Source organism: Pelophylax lessonae, assembly GCF_965119305.1.
Source record: "Pelophylax lessonae genome assembly, chromosome: 4".
NCBI lineage: Eukaryota > Metazoa > Chordata > Amphibia > Anura > Ranidae > Pelophylax > Pelophylax lessonae.
The window spans coordinates 235,530,568-235,558,428 of NC_138771.1; the positions used below are offsets into that span (position 1 = coordinate 235,530,568).

Sequence of the window (27,861 nt, forward strand, 5' to 3'; positions counted from 1 at the left end):
GTATGCTGTAGTGCAGGACCCTTGCTCTCTGTGTTAAAGCAGTGGTCTCTGCAGAGGCCTGGCACACCCTCTGGCTGAGTCAGAGTTTTCAAACCAGCTGGGAGGATGAGTTTTGCTGCTGCAGAGCTATAGGTCTGACTCAGTAGGGGGCATGTCAGACCTCTACAGTAGGACCACTGCTTCTCCGCAGAGAGCATGCAGCTGCTGGCAAGCTTTTGTACTCAGGTTGTGACTGCTCATTTAATGAAAATGATTTGTAAAGCCGGCCATAGACAGTCTGAATCTCTGCCGGTTCAGCAGGGACCAGTCGAGATTAGAACCATCTATAGGCAGGCTGATTGTTATGACATTTCAAGTATTTCACTCTAAAAACTTAAGGGATTGTTTTAAACAATGTTGACACGTAGTCCGGGGTTCTTGTAATAAATGCTTTCATATTTCAGGGTTGCTTGGAAAAACACCAGCTTTTATGAACAGTTACATTGGTTATAGAAAATAATCTACCCCCCCCCCCTTTAAATAATCACATTTTAATGATTTGCAGCCAGAAATAAAGACACACACACAGTTTTTTTTTTTTTTTAATACAGCTGTTTTTACTCAATTCTACATCCAAGTGAAAGATGGAACACCAACATGAACATGATTTATTTATTGAGGATAGAAAATAACAGAAAAAAAGTAACACAAATTCCAAAACATTCTTGGAAAAAGGATCACCCCCTTCCAAAAAATGACTTATAAACTCAATCAGGTGTACTAATCACCTTCTCAATGGCACACAGCCATTTGACTTTCAACTGTGATCAGATGTGGTAATTTTGATTACCTCAGCATGGAAAGAGCTTTCCTGGAGCATTTAGGCCCTTGGTAGTGCAGCTGAAGCAAACCATCAACTATGGGTGGCAAGGCACTGTCAAAAGATCTCTGGGATAAAGTTGTGGACAGGAGATTGATATAAAAAATGTAAAAGGCTTTATAACTGCCTGGAAGCACAGTGAAATATATTAGGAAGTGGAAGGTATTTGGTTCAACTCAAGCCCTCTCTGGGTCGAGACTTTGCTCCAAACTGGATGAAAGAGGCTCTCAGATGTGGTTTGTATGGGAAGGTTGCAAGAAAGGCCACATGCTGTCACAACTGAGCTTTGCCTAAACGCACCTTGAGGATTCTGAGGCCACATGGAAAAAGGTGTTATGGTCAGATGAGACTAAAATTGAATTATTTGGCTTCAACACAAAACATGTTTTTGGTGGAAATCCAATGCAGCTCACCATTCCAAAAACACCATTCCTATAGTAAATCATGGAGGTGGTAATATCCTGTTATGAGGGTGTTTCTCGGCAGCAGGTACTGGAACACCTGTCAAAATAGAAGGAAAAATGGATGTGGCAAAATACCATCAAATTCTTGAGGAAAGTCTGCTGCCCTCTGTAAGAAAGTTGTCAATTCGAGTAAGGTTTATCTTCCAACATGACAATGACCCAAAGCACACAGAAAAAAAAAGAACCACACAGTGGTTGAAGAAGAAAAAGGTGAATGTCCTTGCATGGCCTAGTCAGAGCCCAGACCTAAAGCCCATTAAAAATTTGTGGAAGGACTTTGAAGACTGCAGTCCACAAACGGTCATCATCAAATATAATTGAACTTAAGCAGTTCTGCAGAGAAGAATGGGCAAATATTGCAGTCTAGATGTGCAAAGTGTGTAAAGACACATTCCAACAGACTAAAGCCTGTAATTAAAGTAAAAGGTGGTTCAACAATACCGACACAAGGGGGTGATTCTTTCTCCAACTCAGTGATTCTGTTTTAGAATTTTTATTTTTTCTGTAAATAAAGTAAATACAGCTGAATAAAACAAAAATGGTGCCTGTCTTCATTTTAGGCTGCAAAGTAACAAAATGTGATTATTTTAAGGGGGATGATTCTTTTCTATACTTGCTGTATTTTATTATAGTAGAAACAATTGGTGTCGGCCATATAAATATAAATACTGCATGCTATTAGTGGTCTGAATGCCTAGGCAGAGTATTGCTAGGGATGCTATACTGTCCCAGGTTCAAATAAACAGCGTGTCAATTTACTTGAACATTGTGTTGGCTTTTTCCATTGATAATTATTGTATGCCCTTAGCAAGAGGGCTAGACTTATACCATTGTCATAATTTTAATGTGCTGTGTCCTAATTTAATTAGCAGCAGTGTCTCATTCATTATAACCAGATAATTGGTGTTTTCCTGAGTAACAGAAGCACAGGAATCAGGGCAAATGGTACTGAAACCAGCTTGACTCCAGCCTGGTAATTAGGAGTCAGGATATTTTATAAGTCTAACAGATTGCTAAGAAAAGTGGGTACATTATATTCCTAGTAATCTATCCTTTTGGCCCAATTCTAGCATAATTAACACTTGTATCACATAGTATGATTTAATTATTTGAAAGCATTTTAATAGGTATATACAGGTTCAGAACATTTAAAAAAAATGGATGAAGGCTCCTCATTTTAGTTATGTCTTTTCTAGTCTTTTTGCCCGAACCGATTTTGCTGGTACCTTGTTTTAAAAGAATATTATAACTGGCAAAAGGAAGATGCCCCGACACTGGGTGACTGGATCAAAAGGGTAGAAATAATAACAACTATGGAATACTTAAGGAATGGGGGGGGGGGGGAGGACGAGACGGAGGAGTGGGTGAATTCCTGGGAAAACTGGAGTGGCTTTAAGAAAACAAGGGAATATACTAAGCTGAGAGAAGGAGGAGAGGAGATGAGTAGGGGAATTTGAGGGGTGGGGGGGGGGGGGAGTGGAAAAATGGAAGATGTTGGAACAGTTTTATTTTTTTTGGTTTTGTATTGTGGAAAATTAATAAATATAAAAAAAAATAGAATATTCTAAATACCAACCTGCAGATTTCTTTATTTACATTAAAAAATGCTTCTTTCTTTGAGTGTATAAGAATACTGTCGGGCCTGGGTCTATTACTGTCTCCCTCCCATTAATGCACAAAGCAAAATAATCTATATTGTTGTTTTAACACAATGCTCAATGTGCATTTTCAGCGTTAATGCCATCATTGGGAGCCCAGACAAAGGTCAGACTGTGCAGCAGCGAGTCTGATTTTTAGCTACAAGCAAAACCTATTCACTCAATAAATAATTTATGTTCATCCATAATATTTTGGTGAAACTGAAAATGAAAATAGGCCATTTCAGGTATTGTATGAACTTGGGGCACTTTGGCACCAGTGTGCTGCAGTACTGCAACGCACCTTCCCAGCACATGGTTAGAAGGGTCTTGTGTTTAACTGCTAAAATTGCTGCACACATGATTTATTGGTCTGTTGTGGTTAGGCAGCCAATTTCAAAGAAAGGAAAACTGTCGTAATGCAATACTTGTTGACGCATGTTGCAACATGCCCTTTAAACACACTACATCAGGCTAGTGGGAATGGGTCCTTTTGACATTTTTTTTTACTTTTTGATAATGAAGGGTGGATGTTTTAGAAATGTTTTAGATCTGAACAGATAGAGCTGGTTCATAATCCAAAATGAGATTATGGTAAAGAATACACATTCTCAAAACTATAAGCCTTTTATGCTTCCAAGTCGCATGCTTAATATTCCGCTAACTAGCTGTATATAATGCCATCACACTACCCATTTTATTTACTGTGTTTATGTTTACAAATGTGTATCAGTAACAGCACTTCGCTTCCCATTGCAGTCTGACTACATTAAGCCACTGCTACCGTTACATTTATCAGTAGCATTGCTTCATTCACTCCTTTAGGTAAAATTATGAATGCCACGGTACAATGGATCTAGGAGCAGATCAGTCCCTAAACATGTGAGAACTCTTATACACAAAAATTGCCCATGGGACTTTAAAAAGAGCTGCATCAAAAAGACAAGTCAATACATTCTTAAAAAGTCCAAGTTTATTTGCATGCAAAATTAAAATTGTGCTAAAAGTACATAAAGTATATCCGAAAAAAAAAAAAAAGGTAATTGTACATTTTATATACAAAAAATCTCTGCTAATAGCACATATGCATATAAAACTAGCCAGTTGATATCCTAAACTTTGACACATTTTGTGAAGCAACATTCACTTCTTCAGGAGATAATGCTTTCTATAATGATATCTGCAGAGAAACCATGTCATCAATATAACATAATGGGAAACAAATACCCATAAGAGGGTACTTGAAATAAAAAAACAAAAAACACTTCCCAATGGATGAAAGTTGATGAGCAGTACAAGGGTCCCAACAATCAACATATATAGAATGCAACACCCTTCTCTGGCACATAAAATGAAGTGCAATGGAAAAACACCATCAGGAAGAGCCTCTATTTTGGTAACTGTAGAAGGTGCAGGAAACCACCAAACAGGAAACGCACAGCAGAAGTCACATTAGGTTCCTATTCCACCTGTCTCATGCTGGTTACTCTCTTGCTATCTGTTTTTTACTGGAATAATAATTGGCTGATATCTATGCCCCTTAAAACATGTTTTGTTGCTGTCTGCTGCATTTAGCAGTCTGCTGTGTGTTTCCGATTTGGTGGTTTCCTGCCCAAAACGTACCCATATTTGGGTAAGTTTTGACGTTTTTACTGTTCGTCAACATTCATCCATTGGGAAGTGTTTTCTTTATTGCAGATATCCTCTTTTGGGTACTTGCTTCCTATTTTGTTCTATTAAATATCCATATGAATAGCATTATCTCTTGAAAAGGTGAACATTGCTTCATGTAACTTGTTGAGTTTAGAATATCAACTGGCTAGTCTTATATGCATATGTACTACTATAGCAGTGATTTTTTTGGATGTGAAATGTACAATTACCATTTTTTCTGGATATACTTTATATGGCATTTTTACCCAATTTTAATCAAGCATGTAAATAAAAACTTGGATTTTTTAAGAATGTATTTATTTGTCTTTCTGGTGCAGCTTTTTTAAAGTCCCATGGGCAATTTTTGTATACGAGAGTTCTCACTCCTTTAGGTGCTGCTGCTTATAACTGTGAGCAGTGTCTTCGTGTAACAGAAAGCGCTGTTATTGGCAGAATTATCAAGTAACAGAAAAACATTTAGAAATCGATAAAAAAAAAAAAATGATTTGCTTAGAAAAAATGTATGCAGTGCGGTATGATACCAGACATGTAAAATAGATTTAGGATTTACATACACTTTAACCTCTTGCCACCCACACTATAGCTGAAAGATGGCTACATCTCGCTGAGTCAATGAGACTCGGCTGATCACAGATCGGATTAGGGGCCGATCCCAGCCCCTTACCATGTGATCAGCTGGCAGCCAATGACAGCTAATCACGTGATGTAAAGCAGATTACCATCTGGAGTAAACGGGACATGCTCCAGACCCACTGCTGCTAAGCAGTGCCCACCAGTGCCACCTATCAGTGCTGCCTGTTAGTGTCACCTACCAGTGCCTATCAGTGCCCTTTAGTGTCACCTATCAGTGCCACCTTCTGAGTGCCCATCAGTGCAGCCTATCAGTGCCCATCAGTGCAGTCTCATCAGCGCACATCAATGAAGGAGAAAATTACCTGTTTGCAAAATGTTATAACAAATTATGAAAATATATTTTTCTTTTCAAAATTTTCTTTTTTTGTTTAGCAAAATAAAATAAAAAAACCCAGTAGTGATTAAATACCACCAAAAGAAAGCTCTATTTTTGTGAAAAAAATAAAAATGTCATATGGGTACAGTGTTTCATGACTGCGCAATTATCTTTCAAAGAGTGGCTGCGCTGAAAGCTGAAAATAGGCCTGGGCAGGGAGGGGGTTTAAGTGCCCAGTAAGCAAGTGGTTAAAAATGTAAATAAAATTTAATGTTGAAAACATGGTATGTAAACTGAAATGAAGCGCAGTTATTTTATTTCTGTTTTACCTTTTTTCTAGTGATCTATTAACCTTGCATAATCTTTGAGACTGTAAGAAAAATCTGCAATGACAGGTTAAGCAGTTGCTGCAGCAAAGCTGACATTTTGTCAGGTTTAAATTTCACATTCAGCATTTAATACTTTTTTTTAATGCTCTGACAGTTGCTTTCTAAGGCATCACAGAATATCAATTTGAGAGATGGGGCTGACTACACTACATCCACCAGTATGCTAATTGTTCACCTGCACTGTAAACGAATGTAAAATATTTTTTTCTTCTTGCAGTGAACGGTTCTTTGTACGACTGAATAGGAATGGGCTGCCTAAATCTCCAGAGAAGACAGAAAGATACAGTTCTCTCTTTGTTGTAAGTGTGATGTCTGTGATTAATTTCTTCATGCCTACAAAGCTCAAGTGGAGGCTTGTTGAAGTGTAACCATTTCAAAATGAATTGTGTTTTAATTGACAAGAATTAGTGTGGCTAAAGCTGAAAATGTATGAATTTTAAGTGGCAGAGTTTTTATATAGCTAATAAACAGTGGAATTTGTTTTATTTAGCAAGGGTATGCATTAACCATTTTTGGCAGACTTGAATAGTTAGGTAAATTAATGATCGTAACGGTTTGAAGGTATATCCCTATATTATATAGTGAGGACATCGCAACCAGTATGCATAATATGCAAAGTAGAGAAGTTCAATCAGATGGCTTCTTTTGTTGTTATGACTAATGTTAACGGAAATCACATTAGTGCACTTCACCCTTGGTATTTTGTGCTTTGAACTATCCTAATATTATGTGTACTGTGTATGTATGTGTGTATATATATATATATATATATATATATATATATATATATATATAATTTTTTTTTTTTTTTATTTATTTATTATGTGTACTGTGTTGGGCACTAGCAGTGTTTTCTTGTCTCTGTGCATTTCTATTTATTCTTCCTAGTTATACATCTCTCTAATGTTTATAGTAGACTGTGATGTTTCACATCATGAAGTAAGAAGACCTGCCCGTTTTCAGTTATTACGTAGTCACGAGATGCTTTCTTTTTTATAGTAACCATGTTTCTTTTGAAAATGTGTACTGGGTATATTTTTACATGAAAAGAGAATATACATCTGGAAACAACTAAGAACCATAGGGTAGCCTATAATTCAATGCATGTTATCTTACCACAGTGCAAGATAGGCCAGATGTTGTGGGCTTTGGTTATTGCATTTACTGTGTTTCTAAGGTCGTGTAGTGCATATACAGTACTGTATGCTCATAGTATATTGTATAACCTTTGCTACCAACCAATGGGATATAAACAATCTGGCATTAGTTCTATCACAGTTTGTTTAGAGATGTTAAACTGAGAAACATTTTAAAGGAGCTTTTAACTTTCTTTTTTTTTTTTTTTAATTTCTCTTTATTCATTTTAAACAATTACATAGGAACACAAAATACAACAACAAGCAAAAAAACGCCCAAAAAAAGGCATATATCCAAAAACAAAGAATTTCCTCCCCCATTCCCCCAGAGCACCCAATCCACCCACTACCAACACCCGACAGCCTCAATATCCAGAATATACCAAAAATATTAACTGTTTTTAATTCACCCAATATAATTTCATCAATCAATCAGAAACAGTATACATAGATATATATGCTTTTAACTTTCTAGAAAGGTGAATTCTAACCTAAAGCGGAACTGCACTGAATCTGAGCACCACAAACCAAAAACATTTTAATTAATTTCAATATATAAAGCAAACTTCCCCATCCATCCATGTCTCCATGTTGTATTCTATTTTGAAATTACTTCGAAAAATATCCCCTAGCATTTCTGGCCATGGCCATCTTGAGTAAGGGCAGATGATTAATGTAGCATTTACTTTCTGGAATTCGTTTGCCCTTAGTTTAGGCATGCAGGCAAGAGAGTGTGCTTAGCTGAGAAAACCCCTCATCCCTCCTGAAGACTCCTGGGATGTATGGCATTATTTCCTAGGCAGAAAGTAACTGAAGAAATGTAAAATAAAGTTTAAAACAAGTGAATGATATACTTTCCTATCTATTTACTAATGCTAGCAATATAAAGGCCCATATACACGATAAGAAAATGGGAAGTAAAATTTCGTACGACGAACGATTGGACGATTATATGATCATTAGTATAGTATAGTGCTTTTAACAGCTGATTTCAACTTTCCAGGCAACAAAAACTGAAGGTGCATGCTATAAAATATTTATCATCTGTGAACACAACATCCAATTTTAGTTTAATTGGTACAGTTTTTGCCTGAAAAAAATCAAGACTACATGGAAATGAAAGAATACAAAACAAAACAATTCAACACATTATCACTTCTGAGGTTGTATTCTGTCATATGAGAATTTTCGTATGTTGATCAACCTTTTTAATTTAGATATGAGATGTGCATGCAACAAAAAATGGATGATTATTCGTCCGATAATCTGATTGTGTTTACAAGGCTTTAGAATTGCAAATATTCAATGTTGATTCAGTGGTTGAAGTTCCACTTAATCAGCACAGAATATTTCCTCCTCTGTTTTAGATTTCGTCAGCTGTACAATTGCAGCTGGGTACTTTTAGGTATAACTTTCAACTTCAGTTATTTTTTTTTGTGTCTTTGGACAGTGGTATATGTCTGAATTTAGGGACAAGGTGGATATGAGCGAGTAAACAAGTTAGGAGTTGGTACTGTTTCCTACAAAGGAATTTTAGGATGGGACCATTTAATTTTAATATAAAAAGGAATCCCATATGCGAAGATAGGATGTGTATAAATACCAATATCCTATTTAGTGATTGGTGATTACACATTTACATTCTTAGCAGTTAATAACAATTATCAAATTAATTAGAATTTAAATGATTAAAGTACAGTCTCATGAAAAATCAGCTAAGATGTCAAGAAGACAAGGCTTGTGCCTGTTAGGGTTTTCTGGTTAAGTAACTGGTCATTTGCCTTTCTGGACCAAATTTGTCTGCCTGTACGCATAGAACTGTGAAAAAAAAAACTGTGTTGTATTGTATCTTAAATATGTACGAATGATTGCTCAAGTAAATGAAGAAAAAAATTTGTTTTTCAGGACTTGAGTTCAAGTGACCTTCGGAAAGACATTTTCATCACTGTACATATTATCAGAATTGGTAAAAAAAAAAAAAAAAACTTTTATTAAATGTGGTACTTTTCTTTTAAAACATAACAGTATATTAGTTGATCTTGCTAATTCAGAGAGAGAGAAAAACCTGGGAATTGCCATTCTGTAGGTGTGGTTTATAACAACGCTTGGATTCTGGAATATCCTTGCAGACCACTGCAGATACTCACTTTTTCATATTTCCTTTGTATTGTTTTTGTCAACCATGTATGATTCTCCTTATGAGGCACACAGCAATTTATTTCTTAATATACACCCTTTTTTTCTTAATATACACCCTTTTATTTTTCAGAAATTTGACTGACTGGTACATTCATGCATTTTGCCAATTCTTTGCTGTGCACTTTTGCATTATTATGGTCTGTGACATGCATGGTCCCACAGTGCTCCTTTCTTCCTCTATAAACTGCAGGAACCAGTTGCGTTCAAATTACAATTTTCCTTTTTATTTATCTGCTTTTCTTTTCTTTTCATTTTTTTTTTTTTTGTTACTGCTGCATCTTACACAACTGTCCATTTTTTTTTTTTTGTTTTTTTTTTTATTCCTTTTATTTGTTTATAAAAACATATAAACATACACAAACGTACATTGGCACAGCTCAAAAAAAAAAAAAAAAGTCACATATTAAGGCCCCGTTCACATACAAGCGACGCTACTTCGGTCGCGGTGCGAGCAGCGCGCCGCGACCTCGGAGCGGCCGCCACGGACTTCATAACATTGAAGTCTATGGCGGTCGCCTCCAGGTCGCCCCAAAGAAGCTCCGGACCCTTTTTCTAAGTCGGAGCGACTTGTGTCGCTCCTATTAGAACGGGTCCGCAGCTTCCCTATGGAAGGCGACCTACGGCGACCTGTGAGGCGACCAGGTCGCCTCACAGGTCGCCTTAGTGTGAACGGGGGCTAAGGCAAGAGACCCACGTAGGAGTCACAAGGAGGCTTTACAGCATAATTAAGTGCCCGAGAATACACAATTGTCAAAACAAAAACAAAAAATTGTGAAGAGCGAGTGCTATGCAATAAAAGCCGCTAGCACAAAGGTGAATATATACCTTCTAAACCGTGAAACAAAAGACAAGTGCTGCGCTAATAAATGAATGACATATGATAAATATCAAAATGATAATCAAAAATAAATGAGTGTGTCCATAATGCAAAACCAAACTGAACAAGTGAATATCCAATCCTCTATAATTGTTCGTAAGTAGAGGTAGAAAGTAAGCTGTAGTGTGTGGGTGTCTATACACATTCCAGAATATAGTGAAACAATTCAAGAATTCTAAATAAAATGTGAAGAAAAGTTCAAGAAAAAGTTCATAAAAATGGTGAATCCACCTTGGGTGACTGCAGCAATCAGTGATAATGCTCCTCTGCTCACTATATATATATATATATATATATATATATATATATATATATATATATATATATATATGCAGTCAGGTCCATAAAAATTGGGACAACAACACAATTCTAATCTTTTTGGCTCTATAAACCACCACAATGGATTTGAAATGAAACAAACAACATATGCTTTAACTGCAGACTTTCAGCTTTAATTTGAGGGTATTTACATCCAAATCAGGTAACAGGTGTAGGAATTACAACAGTTTCTATGTGTGCCTCCCACTTTTTAAGGGACCAAAAGTAATGGGACAATTGGCTGCTCAGCTGTTCCATGGCCAGGTGTGTTATTCCCTCATTATCCCATTTACAAGGAGCAGATAAAAGGTCCAGAGTTAATTTCAAGTATGCTATTTGCATTTGGAATCTGTTGCTGTCAACTCTCAATATGAGATCCAAAGGCTGAAAAAACAAAACAAACCCATCATAGAGATAGCAAAAACATTAGGTGTGGCCAAATCAACTGTTTGGAACATCCTTAAAAAGAAAGAACGCACCGGTGAGCTCAGCAACACCAAAAGACCCGGAAGACCACGGAAAACAACTGTGGTGGATGACCGAAGAATTCTTTCCCTGGTGAAAAAAACTCTCTTCACAACAGTTGGCCAGATCAAGAACACTCTCCAGGAGGTAGGTGTATGTGTGTCAAAGTCAACAATCAAGTGAAGACTTCACCAAAGTGAATACAGAAGGTTCACCACAAGATGTAAACCATTGGTGAGCCTCAAAACAGGAAGGCCAGATTAGAGTTTGCCAAACAACATCTAAAAAAGCCTTCACAGTTCTGGAACAAAATCCCATGGACAGATGAGACCAAGATCAACTTGTACCAGAGTGATGGGAAGAGAAGAGTATGGAGAAGAAAAGGAACAGCTCATGATCCAAAGCATACCACCTCATCAGTGAAGCATGGTGGTGGTAGTGTCATGGCGTGGGCATGTATGGCTGCCAATGCAACTGGTTCTCTTGTATTTATTGATGATGTGGCTGCTGACAAAAGCAGCAGGATGAATTCTGAAGTGTTTCAGGCAATATTATCTGCTCATATTCAGCCAAATGCTTCAGAACTCATTGGATGGCGCCTCACAGTGCAGATTGACAATGACCCGAAACATACTGCGAAAGCAACCAAAGAGTTTTTTAAGGGAAAGAAGTGGAATGTTATGCAATGGCCAAGTCAATCACCCGACCTGAATCCGATTGAGCATGCATTTCACTTGCTGAAGACCAAACTTAAGGGAAAATGCCCCAAGAACAAGCAGGAACTGAAGACAGTTGCAGTAGAGGCTGGGCAGAGCATCACCAGGGATGAAACCCAGCGTCTGGTGATGTCTATGCGTTCCAGACTTCAGGCTGTAATTGACTGCAAAGGATTTGCAAGCAAGTATTAAAAAGTGAAAGTTTGACTTATGATTGTTAATCTGTCCCATTACTTTTGGTCCCTTAAAAAGTGGGAGGCACATATACAAACTGTTGTAATTCCTACAACGTTCACCTGATTTGGATGTAAATACCCTCACATTAAAGCTGAAAGTGTGCTGTTAAAGCACATCTTGTTTGTTTCATTTCAAATCCATTGTGGTGGTGTGTAGAGTCAAAAATATTAGAATTGTGTCGCTGTCCCAATATTTATGGATCTGACTGTGTGTGTGTATATATATATATATATATATATATATATATATATATATATATATATATATATATATATATATATATATATATATATGTGCTCACTAGATATCCTGAGTACATGGACCTTTGTATATAATCCTATAAGGCACTGGAAAGACCCCTTTAGGGTGCAAGGATGTCCCCTTAGCCAAGAAGTAGTGGACTTGCAGAAATTCTGAGTACATGGACCTTTATGTATAATCCCATCAAGCACTGGAGAGACCCTTTTAGGATGCAAGGATGTCCTCCATCCCAACATTGCAGATAAAGATTCCATTACTAGAGACAATGCTCCTCAGATTTGGGAAATATTGTCATTTAACTTCTGGATTTTATTTTAATTAGCAAGGTGCCATGAAGTCCCCTATTTAACCATTTAGGGCATTCCTGACTCTAAGCAAGATGTTTAAAAGACTGTGTACAAAGGACTATCCACCACATCTAGAATGGGCAAAACTCTGTTAAAGTGCAATTAAAAAAAATATATATATATTTTTTTAAAGGTGGGTTTAATCATCATGCTAGCTCACTCATTTGGTGGCTCAAGGTATGAAGTAATATAGTTAGATTGCTGTAAATGGGTCCTATCATTACATTTGGTTTCATTATCAGTTGACACAGTCAACCGTGGTTTATCATTACATTGGAAATGTCAATTGGTCGGTTTGAATTTTTAAATGTAATTGTAAAGTTTTCCTCAAGATAATGCTGGCACCATGGCTGTCTGCTCCACTCACTTCCACTGCACGATTATGCACATTTTAGCATTAAATGTTCATGATTGAACACTTGGAAAAACAATAGTTCATACCCATGATACTGTTCAAACCTCAGAGAAAAATTGAATTTTGAGCAGTCATTCTTTTAAAAATAGTCGTTCATTTAAAAATATTCTGAGAAGCTATACCTTATTTACAAATATTCTTATCTATACTTTTGAATTTTAAATTACATTTATGTTGTGCAGTGTTTTGTGCAATTATCCATTTTGCAAATGCGGTCCTGTGTTATATTCCATTTTTGTTCATTCCTTAAGGCCGAATGGGCGCAGGTGAAAAGAAGAATCCCTCAAACGTGCAATATCGACGGCCTTTTGGTTGTGCAGCTCTCAGTATTGCTGACCTTCTGACTGGAGAATCAAAAGATGACCTCATTTTAAAAGTATACATGTACGTTATAGCGGTTCACTGTTTCTTTACAGCAGCCTTTCTCAACCTTCTTGTGCCAATGGAACCCTTTAAATAATGTTTAGGTCTTGAAGAACCTCTGCTAAAACAAATTAATCAGGAGTGAAAACGTGCCCCTTTCTTTGGTGGTTTGTGGGAAGAATGCAACCCTTACTATGGTGGTCAGTGGGAAGTATACAGCCCTAACATTGGTGGTCAGTGGGAAGAATGTCACTTACATTGATGGTCAGTGGAAAAAATGCTTCTTACATTGATGGTCAGTGGAAAAAATGCTTCTTACATTGATGGTCAGCCGGAATAATGCCTTCCTGATAGTGGTGGTCAGACTTCTGCCAGTTTAGACAACTAAAAAAATAATTCAAGGTGGATTAACTAAAACCTAAGAGTGCAAAATCTGGTGTAGCTGTGCATGGTAGTCAATCAGCTTCTAACTTCAGCTTGTTCAATTAAGCTTTGACAAAACAATTTAAAAATCCTGGAAGCTTTCTATGCAGAGCTGCACCCATTTTTTTCACTCTCCAGTTTTAGTAAATCAACCCCTTGATGTCATGCCACTGGCTTTATCTGATAGTGATAACCCTGCAATTATGCAGACATTGCTTAAGGAACCCTTAGCAGCCTCTGGAGGAACCCTAGGGTTGCACAGAGCCCTGGTTGAGAATGGCTGCTCAAGAGTGCTGAAGCATTTTAAACTTAAATGTGCTATATAGTTGTGCTACAAAAGTAAAAAAAAAAAACATAAAACCTGTCCATTTAGTGCCTAGTAAGAAATGCCAAGTCAAGTAAGGGCTCTTTCACACGGCCGCTCCGCTTGTCCGCAAATCATCCTATTTTTTTGAGGATGATTTGCGGACCTAATGCAAGTCAATGGCACTGCGGATGTCAGCGGATGGTATCCGATTTTCTTCCTTTCAGTTCTGTTCCGTTTTTTGGAACGGAACAGAATCCTATTTTTTCATCCGTTCAAAAAACGGAAAGGAAGGAAAATCGGATGTCAGCGGTGTCATCCGCTGACATCCGCAATGCCATAGACTTACATTATGTCCGCATATCATCCGCAATCGGATGGGATGATATGCGGGCATACGGAGCGGATGACACAAATGTCATCCGCTCCGTGAAAAAAAAAAAAGTCCCGCAGCGGACACAAACAGCGGAGCGGCTGTCTGAAAGAGCCCTTACTGATGCAAAATAGAGTAATTTGCAACAGTGGAACAACACAACCGTGATATAGCTTGTAGCAATATCTTTGGAGAAGCATGTCAAAATGTTGTACTGCAATATATACTTTTTCCAAACACAGCAAGGAAGTCAGTTCTGGCCTTTTTGGCTCTGGTGCTGGCTGGTGGTTGTGGGAGTGGAAGCTATCTAGTCATAGTAAACACTTAGCTGTAATGCAGCGTCAGTTTATGAAATGTATATCTTGTTATTAAAAACCGTTTCAGCTGTTAAATCCAAGTTGGGAGGCTGCATTTTGTAGCTATAGAGATTTGGTCATGACTGATATCATCACTGAATTCCAAACAAATTCAGTGAATGCATCAAGTATGGGCACTCGTGCTTACCAAGAGCAGGCAAATAAATCTGTTATGGAATTAAGAAATTATATTGCATAATAAGCCCATCTAATCATAATGGGTAAAAACAATGGAGAATAATATTTTAATTTTTTATATACAGTGCCTTGAGAAAGTATTCATACCCCTTGCAATTTTCCACATTTTGTCATGTTACAGCCAAAAACGTAAATGTGTTTTATTGGAATTTTATGTGATAGATCAACACAAGTGGCGCATGATTGTGAAGTGGAAGGAAAATTATAAATGGTTTTCAACATTTTTTACAAATATGTGAAAGGTGCGGCATGCATTTGTATTCAGCCCCCCCCCCCCCTTCCCGAGTCAATACTTTGTAGAGCCACCTTTCATTGCAATTACAGCTGCAGTTCTTTTTGGTTATGTCTCTACCAGATTTGCACATCTAGAGAGTGAGACACTGTAAGGCAGGCCATACATGATCAATTTTCTTGTACAATTTTCTTTTAGATTTACCTTAAACTATGTAGTGCAAGGTCCTGCCTAATTGGATACAATTTAAAGTTTAGTTTTGATCTCATATGGTTTTTGGTAAACCTGAAGGAAAATTGTACAAGAAAATTGAACATGTATGGCCAGCCTAAAGCTGGATACACACTATACAATTTTCTTTAGATATTTTGCTTTAGATTTACCAAAACCATATAATATGAGGTCAGACCTAAACACTTTCAATTTGTATGCAATCAGGCAGGTCCTTGCACTATATAGTTGAAGGTAAATCTAAAGGAAATCTACCAACAAAAGTTGTATAGTGTGTATCCAGCTTTAATGTGGTGCAATGTCACCTATTACTGTAGGTCGTAAGTTAATAGATTGGAAACCTCCAGATTAGAGACTTTTTGTGATAATAGAAGCAGGGGAAGTTGCGCCTTTAAAAGAAAATGAATAACATCATTTTATTAGGTTTCTGCACCAATGGCAATATATAAAACTACTTTGTTTTCCTTTATCCACCAATGCAAAATAAAATCATAACCAACATCTGCTGTAGCAGGTTATTGCATTTTTTAATTCACGTTTTATTCAATCATTTTTTTTCTAGGTGCAACACTGAAAGTGATTGGTATCAAATCCATGAAAATATTATCAAGAAAATGAATGCTCGCTATAACCTTACAGGCTCAAATACAGGTAAGGAAAAGAAAAAATACATTTGCTATAGTAAAGTATAGTATATGTATACTATAGTAAAGTATAGTAAGTCTATTATTTTTCATAAATGTTGAACATTTTAAAGTTAAATCTTTACTTGTTAATTGTGTGACAGCAGTCTTGCTGAGAATTAGCTACTGAAGTGTTGCAGTAATGCTGAGGCATTTGGTCACGTGATCATTAATAGGACAAGAGATTAGAAAGGCAGATCCTTTCCCCTTTAGCAGATGTCATGTGACTGACTGCATCATTGTTTCATCATGTGAACAGCACAGGAGAGACTATAGACCAGCATTTCTAGCATAAGAAATATCAGCTATTTTACTCTTGGTTTATCTACCCCAAAATAACTGGTGACGTAACATTACATTTGATTGTAGATCTGCGATCTCTGAGCTTCCCCTTCCCCCTTTAACTAGTTGCTGCCATTAAAGTAAGAACACTAAATTATTTTTTTACTCCCTAAATCTGTGGCCAAGTGATGTTGCCCAAGGGGAGTGGGGGTCCTTTGAATGCCCACCTCACCACTTGCTGGTGTTCATTTTTCTAATGTTTAACCTTAAGGTAATCTATAGTATGTTAATTTGGTCTTAATTGAGGTCTGCATACTGCCTGTAAAGAATAGATATTTTTGGACTGATTGGTCCCTGGAGTTTCAGCTGCTTTGATCCAAAAATAGTGTCTGTGGAGGAAAACTGCAAAACTTTTTTTGGGACTTAAGGATTGGGCAGATCACCTAAACAAAAGTTATCATGTGTTCCCTTTTTGCACCTCCAAAAAGTGAAAGATATTCACATACTGCATGCGCAAACACATTTCATTTACACAGATGCTTAATTTTCATATCCATATTTAAAGTCTACCCAAAACCACATTTCTTGATTTTTGGAAAGTTCAGGGAAAATAATTTTTTCTGTTTGCTGTGTATCGTTGGGGAAATTTCCTTTTACTTTCTGTCATTAAAACACAACAGGAAATGAGAAGAAGTTACTCCGAAGTGAGAACTGTCACCTATTCAAGTTTGCCTATTGAAACATTTCTGATATGATGTATAGATTGATTTACTAAAGGCAAAAAAACTATGCACTTTTCAAAGTTCAGTTGCTCCAGAGCTTAGCTAATGAGCAGAAGCTCTGCTGACTTCTATCATCAAATCATGCGCAAGCAAAAAAGCTGTTTTCTCTTTCGTTCATTGACGGACACAGCTCCTGATCTTCATAACCATTTGGGTTTTAGTGCCCCCTACAGGAGTAGGACACTAGGCAGAAAAAGAATCTAGCTATGCCCATGGGCAGTCCCAGGGGGTATGCTCCCTCTCTCTGCTATAGGTACGCAGTTTTTTCTGCCTAGCTAGTTCTTTGCTGGGATCTCTGGTCCTGGCAATTTTTTTTCTTTTTTGATAGAAATTTTTCTCTTTATTTTTTTTTTTCTTGGGGGATCTACAATAAACTGCAGGACTGGGCAATGGGCTGGATAATCTAGATCCAGTGGTCACCCCAGTCTAGATCTCAAGGTCGTATACGTCTGGGTCTCGGCCCAAGTTGCAGCGTTCCTCCTGGCTGACAGCCCCCCCCATTTTAATGGCGAGGGGTTCTGTCTGGAGCGGTGCCAGCCTGGTTCCTGGTATAGTGGGTAGTTTTCCACCCTCTCTCCCCCTGGAGAGTTTTGGGGTGGACGTAGGCCACTCCTTGGGATGGTTGGACCCCCGGGTCCCCCTATCAGGCACCCCCTTTTCATCTGTCCCCCATCCTACCCCCCTCCACTTATGCTGGGGCTGTGTGGGTGGTCTGGTCCACCTTCTGGGGTGGGGGTAGGGTGCTATGCTGGCGATGGGGGCCGGGGGGTGCGCCACCGGCGACCAGGCGATCGGCTGTGCAGGGGGGGGGTTTAGCCTGGTGGAGCTCGTGTCAGGGCCCCCTGTCCTGCCTGGACCTGTTCTTGAGGCCCAGGGATCTCTCCTGGTGCTGCCATTTTGCTGTGGCCTGTGTGTTTCTATGCATAACCGCCATGTTTGTGTTGTCCGGCGGCCTGTTTGTGGTGGTTTGCCATTGAAATTGGCGGTGGCCATTAGAGTGGAGCCTTGTGGGCGGCGATTTCAGCGGTGGGAGCCCCTCCTCATCCTTTGGTGCTGGCTCCTGGATCTTTTCACTGGAGTGGAGTGCAGATTATCCTGGTGGCTGCAGGTTCCTGTTTCTGCTGGGTGGAGAGTCTAGTGGAGTTCTCTCCCTCTCTGCTGAGGATAGCTTGGTGCTTTGTGCCTGGTGACCGGGTGGTGCTGCCAGTGCATTAGGGGTTGTCCCTTTCAAGTGGTTTACACTTTTGTGGGGTCCTTCTAGTAACTCATGGAGTCTATGATGAACACGTCCCCCCACCTGATCCCCTCTCTGAGGCTACTGTGCCCTCCGAGTCCCAACCATCTATCGATGCACTGACGGCGGTTCTGGAGTCCTTTGTGTCCTGGGTTAAGATGGTTCTCGGGCTACGGGCTTGCAAAAAGCGCCCCCCCCCCGCCTTCCCCTGCCTCATCTGTCTCATCAGCTCCTGAATCTGATTCGGCCATTACGTACGTGGGTCACCCTGCTGGGTCTGCATTCCTCCATATCTTCAACCATGCATGAGAAGGTGCTGGTGGTTGCACTGATTGTATCAGTGTGTTAGACGTGGAAGATGGAGGATGCAGCTGCGACAAAGGCACAGGTTCTTTTTGGCACTCTCAAGCCATCCAGAGCAGCAAAGGGGTTTCCTTTCCCTGCTTATTTTGACAGAATTGTTGCTAAAGAGTGGGGGCGACCAAAGCGTCCCCTTGGGGTCCCTAAGCGATTTACTAGGCATTACCCCTATGAGGAGTCCCTTATTAGGAAGTGGACTGTTCCACCAGTGGTAAACCCTCTGGTTTCCAGATTGAAAAAGGATCTGTCTGACAGGAAGGCGGAGGCTGTGGCCCACAATATGTACACTCTGGCACACTTCGGCACTGAGGCCGGGATTCACCATTGTCCTGGTGTCCTAAACTCTGACCGAGTGGACTAAGCTTTTACGCAGTGACCTGGAGGGAGAACAGCCCCCCTGCCTTTGGTGAGCTGGCAGACCAGCTGGTCCAGTGGCTGCAGTTTATCTGTGATGCCTCTTTGAATGTGGCTCCCCTAGTGGCTCGGCTCTCTGTTTTGGCAGTGGTCCTTCTGAGTTTCTTGTGGCTTAAATGCTGGTCTGCTGACCAGACTTGTAAAAGGCTGTGACTGATCTCCTCTTTCAAGGGGATCGCCTGTTTGGGGCTACCCTGGATGAGGACATTAAAGGTCTCATGGGGGGAAGAGTACTTTTTCTTCCGCAGGCTAATAAGGGCAAGGAACCTCGTCGTAGACATGGGCCCTCCTTCTTGGCTCACAAGAAGTTTTTTAGGCCCTCGGGGGTCGACTGACAAGGGCTCTAAGCCTTTCAGGGCCTCCTCTGGAGGATCCAAGTGAACCTGGTCAGGCAAGCCAAAAGCAGACTTCTCCAGACCCGCAGACAAGGCTCCATTAGCATGAAGGTGCGCCCTGTATCGGGGGTGGGGGGATGTCTTCATTGGTTTCCAGACCCATGGAACTTCCCTAGTACAAGACAAGTGGGTCCACAAAGTCATTCGGTCCGGCTACAAGATCGAGTATTACTCTTGTCCCCCGGCAAGATACTTTCCTTCCAACTTGGGCCTGTCCCCGGACCTTTTACAGGGTCTGTTTGGGGCGGTACAAGATCTGTTGCTTCAAGGGGGATAATCCCTGTTCTGACTTCGGAACATTTTCAGGGTTTTTACTCAACCCTTCTTACAGTTCTCAGGAAGGAAAGCAAGATATGTCCAACCCTGGACCTCAAGGCGCTGAACTGCTTTGTGTGGGTGCAGAAGTTCAGGATGGATTCCATTTGCATTCCAATATGTGTCAGTCAACTTCGCTTCCTCTCCTTTTGCCGTGGAGAGGAGCATTATCAGTTTGTGGCGTTACCCTTTACTTTAGTCTTGCTTCTGCTCCTCGGGTCTTCACAAAAGTGTTGGCCCCGGTGCTAGCATTGTTACGCCAACGTAGGATTGCGGTACTGGGCCACTTGGACAACCTCCTCCGTGCGGAGTCTCATACTGCTCTGGGGAACCTGGAAATCGCCATACGAACTCTGAGGGAGTTTGGCTTGATTCTGATTTTTCAGATGTCTGCTCTGGTTTCGTCCACAAAGCTGGACTATCTGGGTCTGAATCTGGACTCAGCCGTAGCCAGAGTGCTCCTTCCTCTGGGACAAACTCCAGAATTTGCAGGCTGCAATTCGTCTCCTGCTGTCAAGCAGATGGTCATCCCTCTGAACTTGCATGCGGGTGCTGGGCCTGATGGTGTCTACATTTGAGGTGGTTCTGTTTGCACAGTTCCATGCGAGGTCCCTGCAAAGGGGGATTTTGGCCAAAGGGGACAAGACTCCGCAGCCTCTGGACAATCAGAGGCTGTTATTGGTGGCCTCGTTCTCTGGCGCTTCCTCCCCTTATATTGGCCAGTGGTCACCATGGATGCCAGCTTGTCTGGGTGGGGAGGCGTCCTTGGCAAAATTCTGCTATGGGGATCTGGACACTGGAAGAGTCCAGACTACCGATTAATGTCTTGGAACTCTGAGCGATCAGATAGTGCCTGGACCATTGGACGGATCGTCTTCAGGGATGTCCAGTGCACATGCAATCAGACAATGCCGTGACCGTGGCTTATGTCAATCACGAGGGGGGCACAAAAAGTGTCCTGGTGGCTCTGGAGGTAGCCGGCATTCTAAGGTGGGCAGAACTAATTGTTTCAGCCCTCTCTGCCGTAAACATTCCCGGGGTGGAAAAGTGGCAGGTGGATTACCTCAGTCGGCAGGTGTTGGACCAAGGGGAGTGGTCCCTTCATCCGGAGGTATTTCATCAGTTGTATCTCCAGTGGGGCATCCCCGAGGTGGATCTGTTGGATTCTTAGCTCAACAGAAAGGTGCAGAGGTTTGTGGCTCAGTCACAGGATCCTGTGGCGAACGCCACAGATGCACCGGTGGCCCGTGGGGTTAGCATCGTCTGATTTATGCCTTCCCTCCTCTCAAGCTTTTGCCAAGACTTCTACGCAGGATTGAGGCAGAAGGTATTCTGGTTATCTTAGTAGCTCCGGACTGGCCTCGCCTGACTTGGTAAGCAGATCTGGTGCAGCTGGTCGCCTACGTTCCTTGGAAGCTTCCTCTCAGGGAGGATCTGCTGTCCCAAGGACCAATCTTCCATTCTGCTTTACAGCCACTGGCTTTGATGGCTTGGCTGTGGAATGCCAGGTGCTGATGGATAGAGGTTTATCGGAGTCTATAATTCCAATGCTGTTTCAAGCATGAAAATCTACCTCTAGGAAGATATGCCATGGTATGTGGAAGACATACATTGTGTGGTGTGAGTCTCTTGAGGTTCCACCTCCCTCCTTCTCGGTGGCTCGCATTTTGACCTACCTTCAACAGAGGGTTGAACAGAAATTGGCCTTGAGTACCATCAAGGGCCAGGTGTCGGCTTTGGCGGTCTTCTTCCAATGACCCTTGGCCTCACACTCTCTGGTGCGTACCTTTCTTCAGGGTGTTTTGACATTTGCTTCCTCCAGTGCAGTCTCTGTTGCCGCCTTGAGGTCCTTGAGACCTCAATTTGGGGCTTTTGGTCCTCCAGAAGCCCTCCTTTGAGAATCTTTGGGAGATTCCCTTGCTTATGCTATCTCAGAAGGTGTGCAGGGTTTCAGAAATGGCGGCGTTATCCTGTCGTTCACCTTACTTGTGATTCATAGAGATAGGGTGGTTCTTCGCCCCTGTCCGTCATTCCTCCCAAAGGTTGTCTCCAATTTTCATTTGAATGAAGACATTGTGTTGCCTTCCCTGTGTCCCAGGCCAAAACATCCAAAGGAAAGTGCCTTGCATGTGGTCCAGGCAATTAGGATGTACCTGTCAGCTACAGAGTCTTTTAGGAAGTTGGACTCAGACAGGCTTTGGAAAGGGTTGTCTGCTTCCTCTGCGACCATTTCCAGATGGATCAAACAGACGGTTATTCAGGCCTATTCCATCATGGGTCAGATTCTTCTTTTCCCTGTCAAGGCGCACTCTACTCGAGCACTTGATGCCACCTGGGCTTTCCGTCATCAGGTGTCAGTGGCGCAGGTTTGCAAGACAGCCACCTGGTCAGTGGTGCACACTTTCACAAAGTTTTCAAAGGTGGATGTGTTGGCATCTGTGGATGCTTCCTTCAGCCACAAGGTTTTGCAGGCTGCTGTTTAGAGTACTTGGTCCTCTTTGAGGGTGTTTCAGTTTTTTTCAGGTGAGCTCCAGTTGTTTTAGGGTTCAGCTCCATGTTACCTGGTTGGCTATGTTTAGCCTTGGGAAATATTTTTTTCTTTTGCTGTTCCCACCCCTCATGTTTGACACTGCTTCGGGACGTCCCACGTAGTCAAGAAGATGAGGAGCTGTGTCCGTCAATGAACGAAAGAGAAAATGGGATTTTTGACTTACCGTAAAATCCATTTCTCTGATGTTCATTGACAGACACAGCACCCTCAACCCCCCCCCCCCCATGAAGCTTGTTTTTTTTTTCCTCTGACACTGTAACAAAACTGAGTACCACCCCCCATGTTTAATACTGATTTGGGTGTCCCAGTGGTTATGAAGATCAGGAGCTGTGTCCGCGAATGAACATCAGAGAAATTGATTTTATGGTAAGACAAAAATCCCCAATTGTTTTTTTTTTTTTTTATTCTTGCACTGGATTGGGTATACTTTGCAAAGTGAATCTTTACCTCATTTACTAAGCTCTGGAGCAACAGCTCTTGCAGTCTGCAACTGCACTTTGCACAGTCTATTTGCCTTTAGTAAATCAACCCCATAGTCTCTGCCCTCTTGCTACACAGGACAGAGCATTTTGAGAGGCTGAGCGGTCACATGACTGCAAGAAGAGCAACAGAAAATGGTTACGGAGTTGCCACATTTTGGAGAACAGCATGGGCAGTTATATAATGCTTTTCAGTTGCTATGGTTAAAGTCCTTAGCCTAGCTATCCACTTCAAATAACTTGGTGGACAGCTAATGCAGTTCAGAAAGTATTCTTGATCTCGCAATCCGTCTGTGCATCTAAATTATCCTATGTACATTGCAATATAATTTTACAGCTATAACATTTTTTGGAATGCATTTGGAGGAGCCTGCAACCTTTTACCAGCCATTGCTTGTACATTCCTTGTTTTTGCATATAATCCTTAGTAGGAGTTAGAGTGAGGAGATCAATGTTTATCAGTGAACAATCAGGAGTGTATAAAATTGGACTTCAGAGACTTTGGGGTTGATTTATTAAAGGCAACTAGGATGTTCTCTTTGCAAAGGGAGTTTTTCCTTCGCTTAAATATTGTGGTAAAAATTCACTTTACATAAAAAACTGTATTTTGCCCTGTACATTCGATGGTCTGTGTCAGCAGAGCTTCGCTAAATTAAGGGTAAATGTCCTTTCAAAGTAAGTAGTAAATCAACACCTTTGGATAGAACTGATATTACCTGACTTAGAGAATCACAGGTTTTGAGTTGGTTATTGTCGATATTTACACAGCTGAGTGGCCTGATGCCCTGAAACAACTTCAGGATGAGTAACAAGAACGAAGTAGAAGTGGGTTACATATTCTCATAGCAAGTAATTACCTTAAATGGTCTACACCTTTTTAATACATGGGTAAATAAAAGCTGTGCACCTTTTATCTTATAAAAATCTCAAAGTAGGATAGAAAAGGTAGTAGTGGAGTCCTACCTTTTTATTCATCACTGTCAGACAGCTGGAGAATGTACAAGCTTTGTGTGATCACTGGGATTTTCTCTGGTCTTATTTCCTGTTAGGGTAAGTTGTAAAGTGTGCATTTATGGCCTTAATATACTTGTTTTACTGTCAAGCTGAGAAGACATACAAAAGAAATAAACATTCAAGGTTATTGCTTACCAGACTCTGCTCAGAGAATGGAAAAGTTCTGAAGCTAGCAAAATTTATCGGCTGCCTGGATCTTTGGCAGGATCTATCTATCCATGTATTTGGCTGACTGCTGTTCAAGCTTCCTAACATGTATTTCATTTCTTAAAGAAGAACTACAGCCACATTAACATCTGCTTTCTTTTGGTTGTCCTCTTTGTCAAAAAACCTAATATTGCACAGTACAATCCTGTCTGCTGTAATGAGGAAAGAGTTGCTTGTAACGGCACAGTGGTGTAGTGGTTAGCACTTTCACCTAGCAGCAAGAGGGTCACTGGTTTGAATCCCAACCACGACACTACCTGCCTGGAGTTTGCATGTTCTCCCTGTGCCTGCGTGGGTTTCCTCCGGGTACTCCGGTTTCCTTCCACACTCCAAAGACGTGCTGGTCTGGTAGGTTAATTAGATCCGGTATAAAATTGGCCTATGTATGAATGTGAGTTAGGGACCTTAGATTGTACGCTCCTTGAGGGCAGGGACTGATGTGAATGTGCAATGTATATGTAAAGCGCTGCGTAAATTGACAGCGCTATATAATAACCTGAAATAATAATAATAACTTCACAGGTCTTGTCTCTGTTTAGAACTATACTGGTCTAAGTGTGATCTGAACCATATCTAGAACCTTCCAAATTCAGTAATGAAAGTAAGCAGCTGTGCAGTGTCTAGCTGTTACCTGTCACATCAATGGCTCCCATCCATGATTTAAAGCCCATCTCCAGACAAATTTTGAGCAGCTCCCTTCTCTTTTCCCTCCTACCCACACCTACACATTTTTGTTTTTAAATACATACTAAGCCACTTTTAAGTTGCCTGACTCTGCCCTCACACTACCCTCTGCGGCACCTCCGTTGGGAATAAAAATGGGGGGTTCCACTGCTGCAGTTCTGGCCAGATGCTGACCAGTCTCATTGGCACAACTCTGTCATCGTATCACTGCTGGAGTCTTTAAAACCTGCTGATGGACCCAGCAGGAAGTGTCTAGACCCCCAGGCAGTGATGTGGGCACCCAAAGAAGGACCCTTTCATTAGTTGGTACAGAAGAGAAGATTCAGGACCCAGTATGTCACTTTTTTTTGAGTAGGAGTATGTGGGCATTTTAGATTACTTTTTTTTTTCTTTAAATTACTGGAGCGCTTACCTGGAATGGAGTTTAAACTCTTTTAAGTGATGTACAGGGAGCCCTTGGCCCTGTTGAGCTGAGAACTTCCTGGTATTCAAAAAGCAAAACTGTAATTCTGCAGAATGCCGTAGAAGTACTCAAATATGTGAAGGCTAACACTGTTGTAAAACTGATAGGAGAATTACTGAAAGATCAAACAAATGAAAAAAATAATTAAAAAATCATCACATAAACACAGTTTATTAAATGGGGAAATCCTACAATTTAAAATCACCCTTCTCAAGAATATGAATAATGATAATGTACAAATAATCATGCATAAATCACAACTCATCTTATAAAAGTTTAAAAATGTTAAATCCCCAACATAATTCCCTGTAAATACATAACTCAATATAGAAAGTTTGTCAGTAGTGGTGCAGACATTATTCAGCATGGTAAAAAAATACCCCCAGCTTTAAACAGAGTTCAGTAGTCTTTACCGTAAATTTAAGGTACATACGTTGATAGGCATGTCTGCAGTTTGAAAAACGTTTGTAAAGACTTGATGTAGATGACCTTACCAGGTCAAGAGCATTTCACTCCTGAATATACGTTTCTTGAATATCCTTTTTGACTACTTAAAACTGCCATATAAACCGCATTTAATTTAATTGCTAATCAGTTGAACATCAGCATAGGTGCTTGTATACAAAGGCAAAACTAAAATATGAAAGAAACCAATGTAAGTTCATCACCTAAATGTCTGGATAACTTACCAGGTCATTATTTATTCAGAATGTGTTACACGTATTTGTTCTGAAATAAAACTGCAAAGATTTTTTTTCACATACACAGTATCTTCTGTTAATTACCACACTAGGGATGGCAGTAATTTAATTATTGTGTCATTTTGCTTTTTTGGTTGTTATGTATAACTTTTTTTTTAACTAATCACAGTTCTGTTTCTGGAAGTTAATGGTATGTAAAACATGTAAATGCATCTTGTAGTAAAACAATGAAACTTGATTGCCATTATTTTTCAGCAGTGCAGAGCACTGTCAGTTTCATACCAGCTAATTTATATAATCATATAATTAAAGTTGGACAGAAACACTGTGTTCTTCAAATAAATTTAGTTACGTTTTGTGGTGCTATATTGGTGTAATGTTTACTTTCTTTGCTAATCGTGAGCTGCTTATAAATGCAAAAATGCAGTGCAAGTTCAGATCTTAGCTTTGTGCAGTTTCTGCTTTCCTAGAATCCCTGTATATTAAAAATTATATATTTTTATCAATTAAAATATATTTTTTTATCACCTGTATTTCAAGCACATTGCTGCTTTAAAAAAAAAAAAAAAAAAAATGCAAACCGGTAAGCTTTTTTATTGCAAAAGTGACATGCAATGTTTCTTTTGCAATAAAAAATATTTACCTTCCTATTGACAGTCCTCGGCAGAATGTGAGCTGCGCAGTGTTGCAGGATGACCGCACTCCCACGCTGACGTAGGAGTGATGTCACCCCTTGCCAGCTAATCAAACTGACCAAACACTGCCACCAAGGCAAACCTAGGGAGAAGATACCAGCTCTGACAAGGGACCTTATGGGCATCAGTGAAAGGAACAAAGTGTTGCAGCGCTTATGGGCATCGGACCATTGGAATCAAGGTATGCATTTGTTCTTTTAGTTCTGCTTTAAAGCTGATTGACTCATAAAAGAACAGAGTACCAGCTTCTCTCTTTTCCTAGTCCCATTGGGGAAGATTTACTAAAGCTGGAGCACACAGAATGTAGTGCAGCTGTGCATAGTAACCAATCAGCTTCTAACTTCAGCTTGATCAATTAAGCTTTGACAAAAAAAAAACGCAAAAAACTGCAAACTAATTTCTATGCAGAGCTGCAGCAGATTCTGTGTGCATCAGTTTAAGTAAATCTCCCCTTATGTGACTTTTCCAATTTAGTCTATTATACACATGCTTCAAACAAACTTGTAAGTATTGATCCTATTTGATCGTTGTCTTGAAAAAATATTCATACCCCTTGAAATTTTCCACATTTTGTCATGTTACAACCAAAAACGTAAATTTATTTTTTGGGGATTTTATGTGATAGACCAACACAAAATGGCACATACATTATCTCACAAAAGTAAGTACACCCTTCACATTTTTGTAAATGTTTTATTATATCTTTTCATGTGACAGCACTGAAGAAATTACATTTTGCTTCAATGTAAAGTAGTGAGTGCACGGCTTGTAGAACAGTGTAAATTTGCTTTCCTCTCAAAATAACTCAACACACAGCCATTAATGTCTAAACCGCTGGCAACAAGAGTGAGTACATCCCTCAGTGAAAGTGTCCAGATTGGGTCCAGTGTCAATATTTTGTGTGGCCACCATTATTTTCAAGCACTGCTTTAACCCTCTTGGGCATGGAGTTAACCAGAGCTTCACAGGTTGCCACCGGAGCCCTCTTCCACTCCTCCATGATGACATCACAGAGCTGGTGAATGTTAGAGACCTTGCGCTCCTCCACCTTCCATTTGAGCATGCCCCACAGATGCTTAATAGGGTTTAGGTCTGGAGACAAAGGGCATTGTATGGATTGTTAGGGAACCCCCATGTTGTTCTTTTAATTAATAATTTTTATTGGCTGCTCCTCTGTTT

General features: G+C 40.2%; 1 protein-coding gene across 2 annotated transcripts in view; it reads left to right on the plus strand.

Annotated features, from left to right (window-relative positions):
• Positions 1-27,861, plus strand: part of DOCK4 (dedicator of cytokinesis 4) — a 529,522-nt gene that overhangs the window by 206,406 nt on the left and 295,255 nt on the right. For both annotated transcript variants that reach the window (XM_082254719.1, XM_082254720.1), the window contains exons 9-12: positions 6,190-6,271; positions 9,014-9,074; positions 13,195-13,327; positions 15,986-16,074. In XM_082254719.1, coding sequence (XP_082110845.1) covers positions 6,190-6,271; positions 9,014-9,074; positions 13,195-13,327; positions 15,986-16,074 — 365 coding nt within the window. The remainder of the gene's footprint in view (positions 1-6,189; positions 6,272-9,013; positions 9,075-13,194; positions 13,328-15,985; positions 16,075-27,861) is intronic.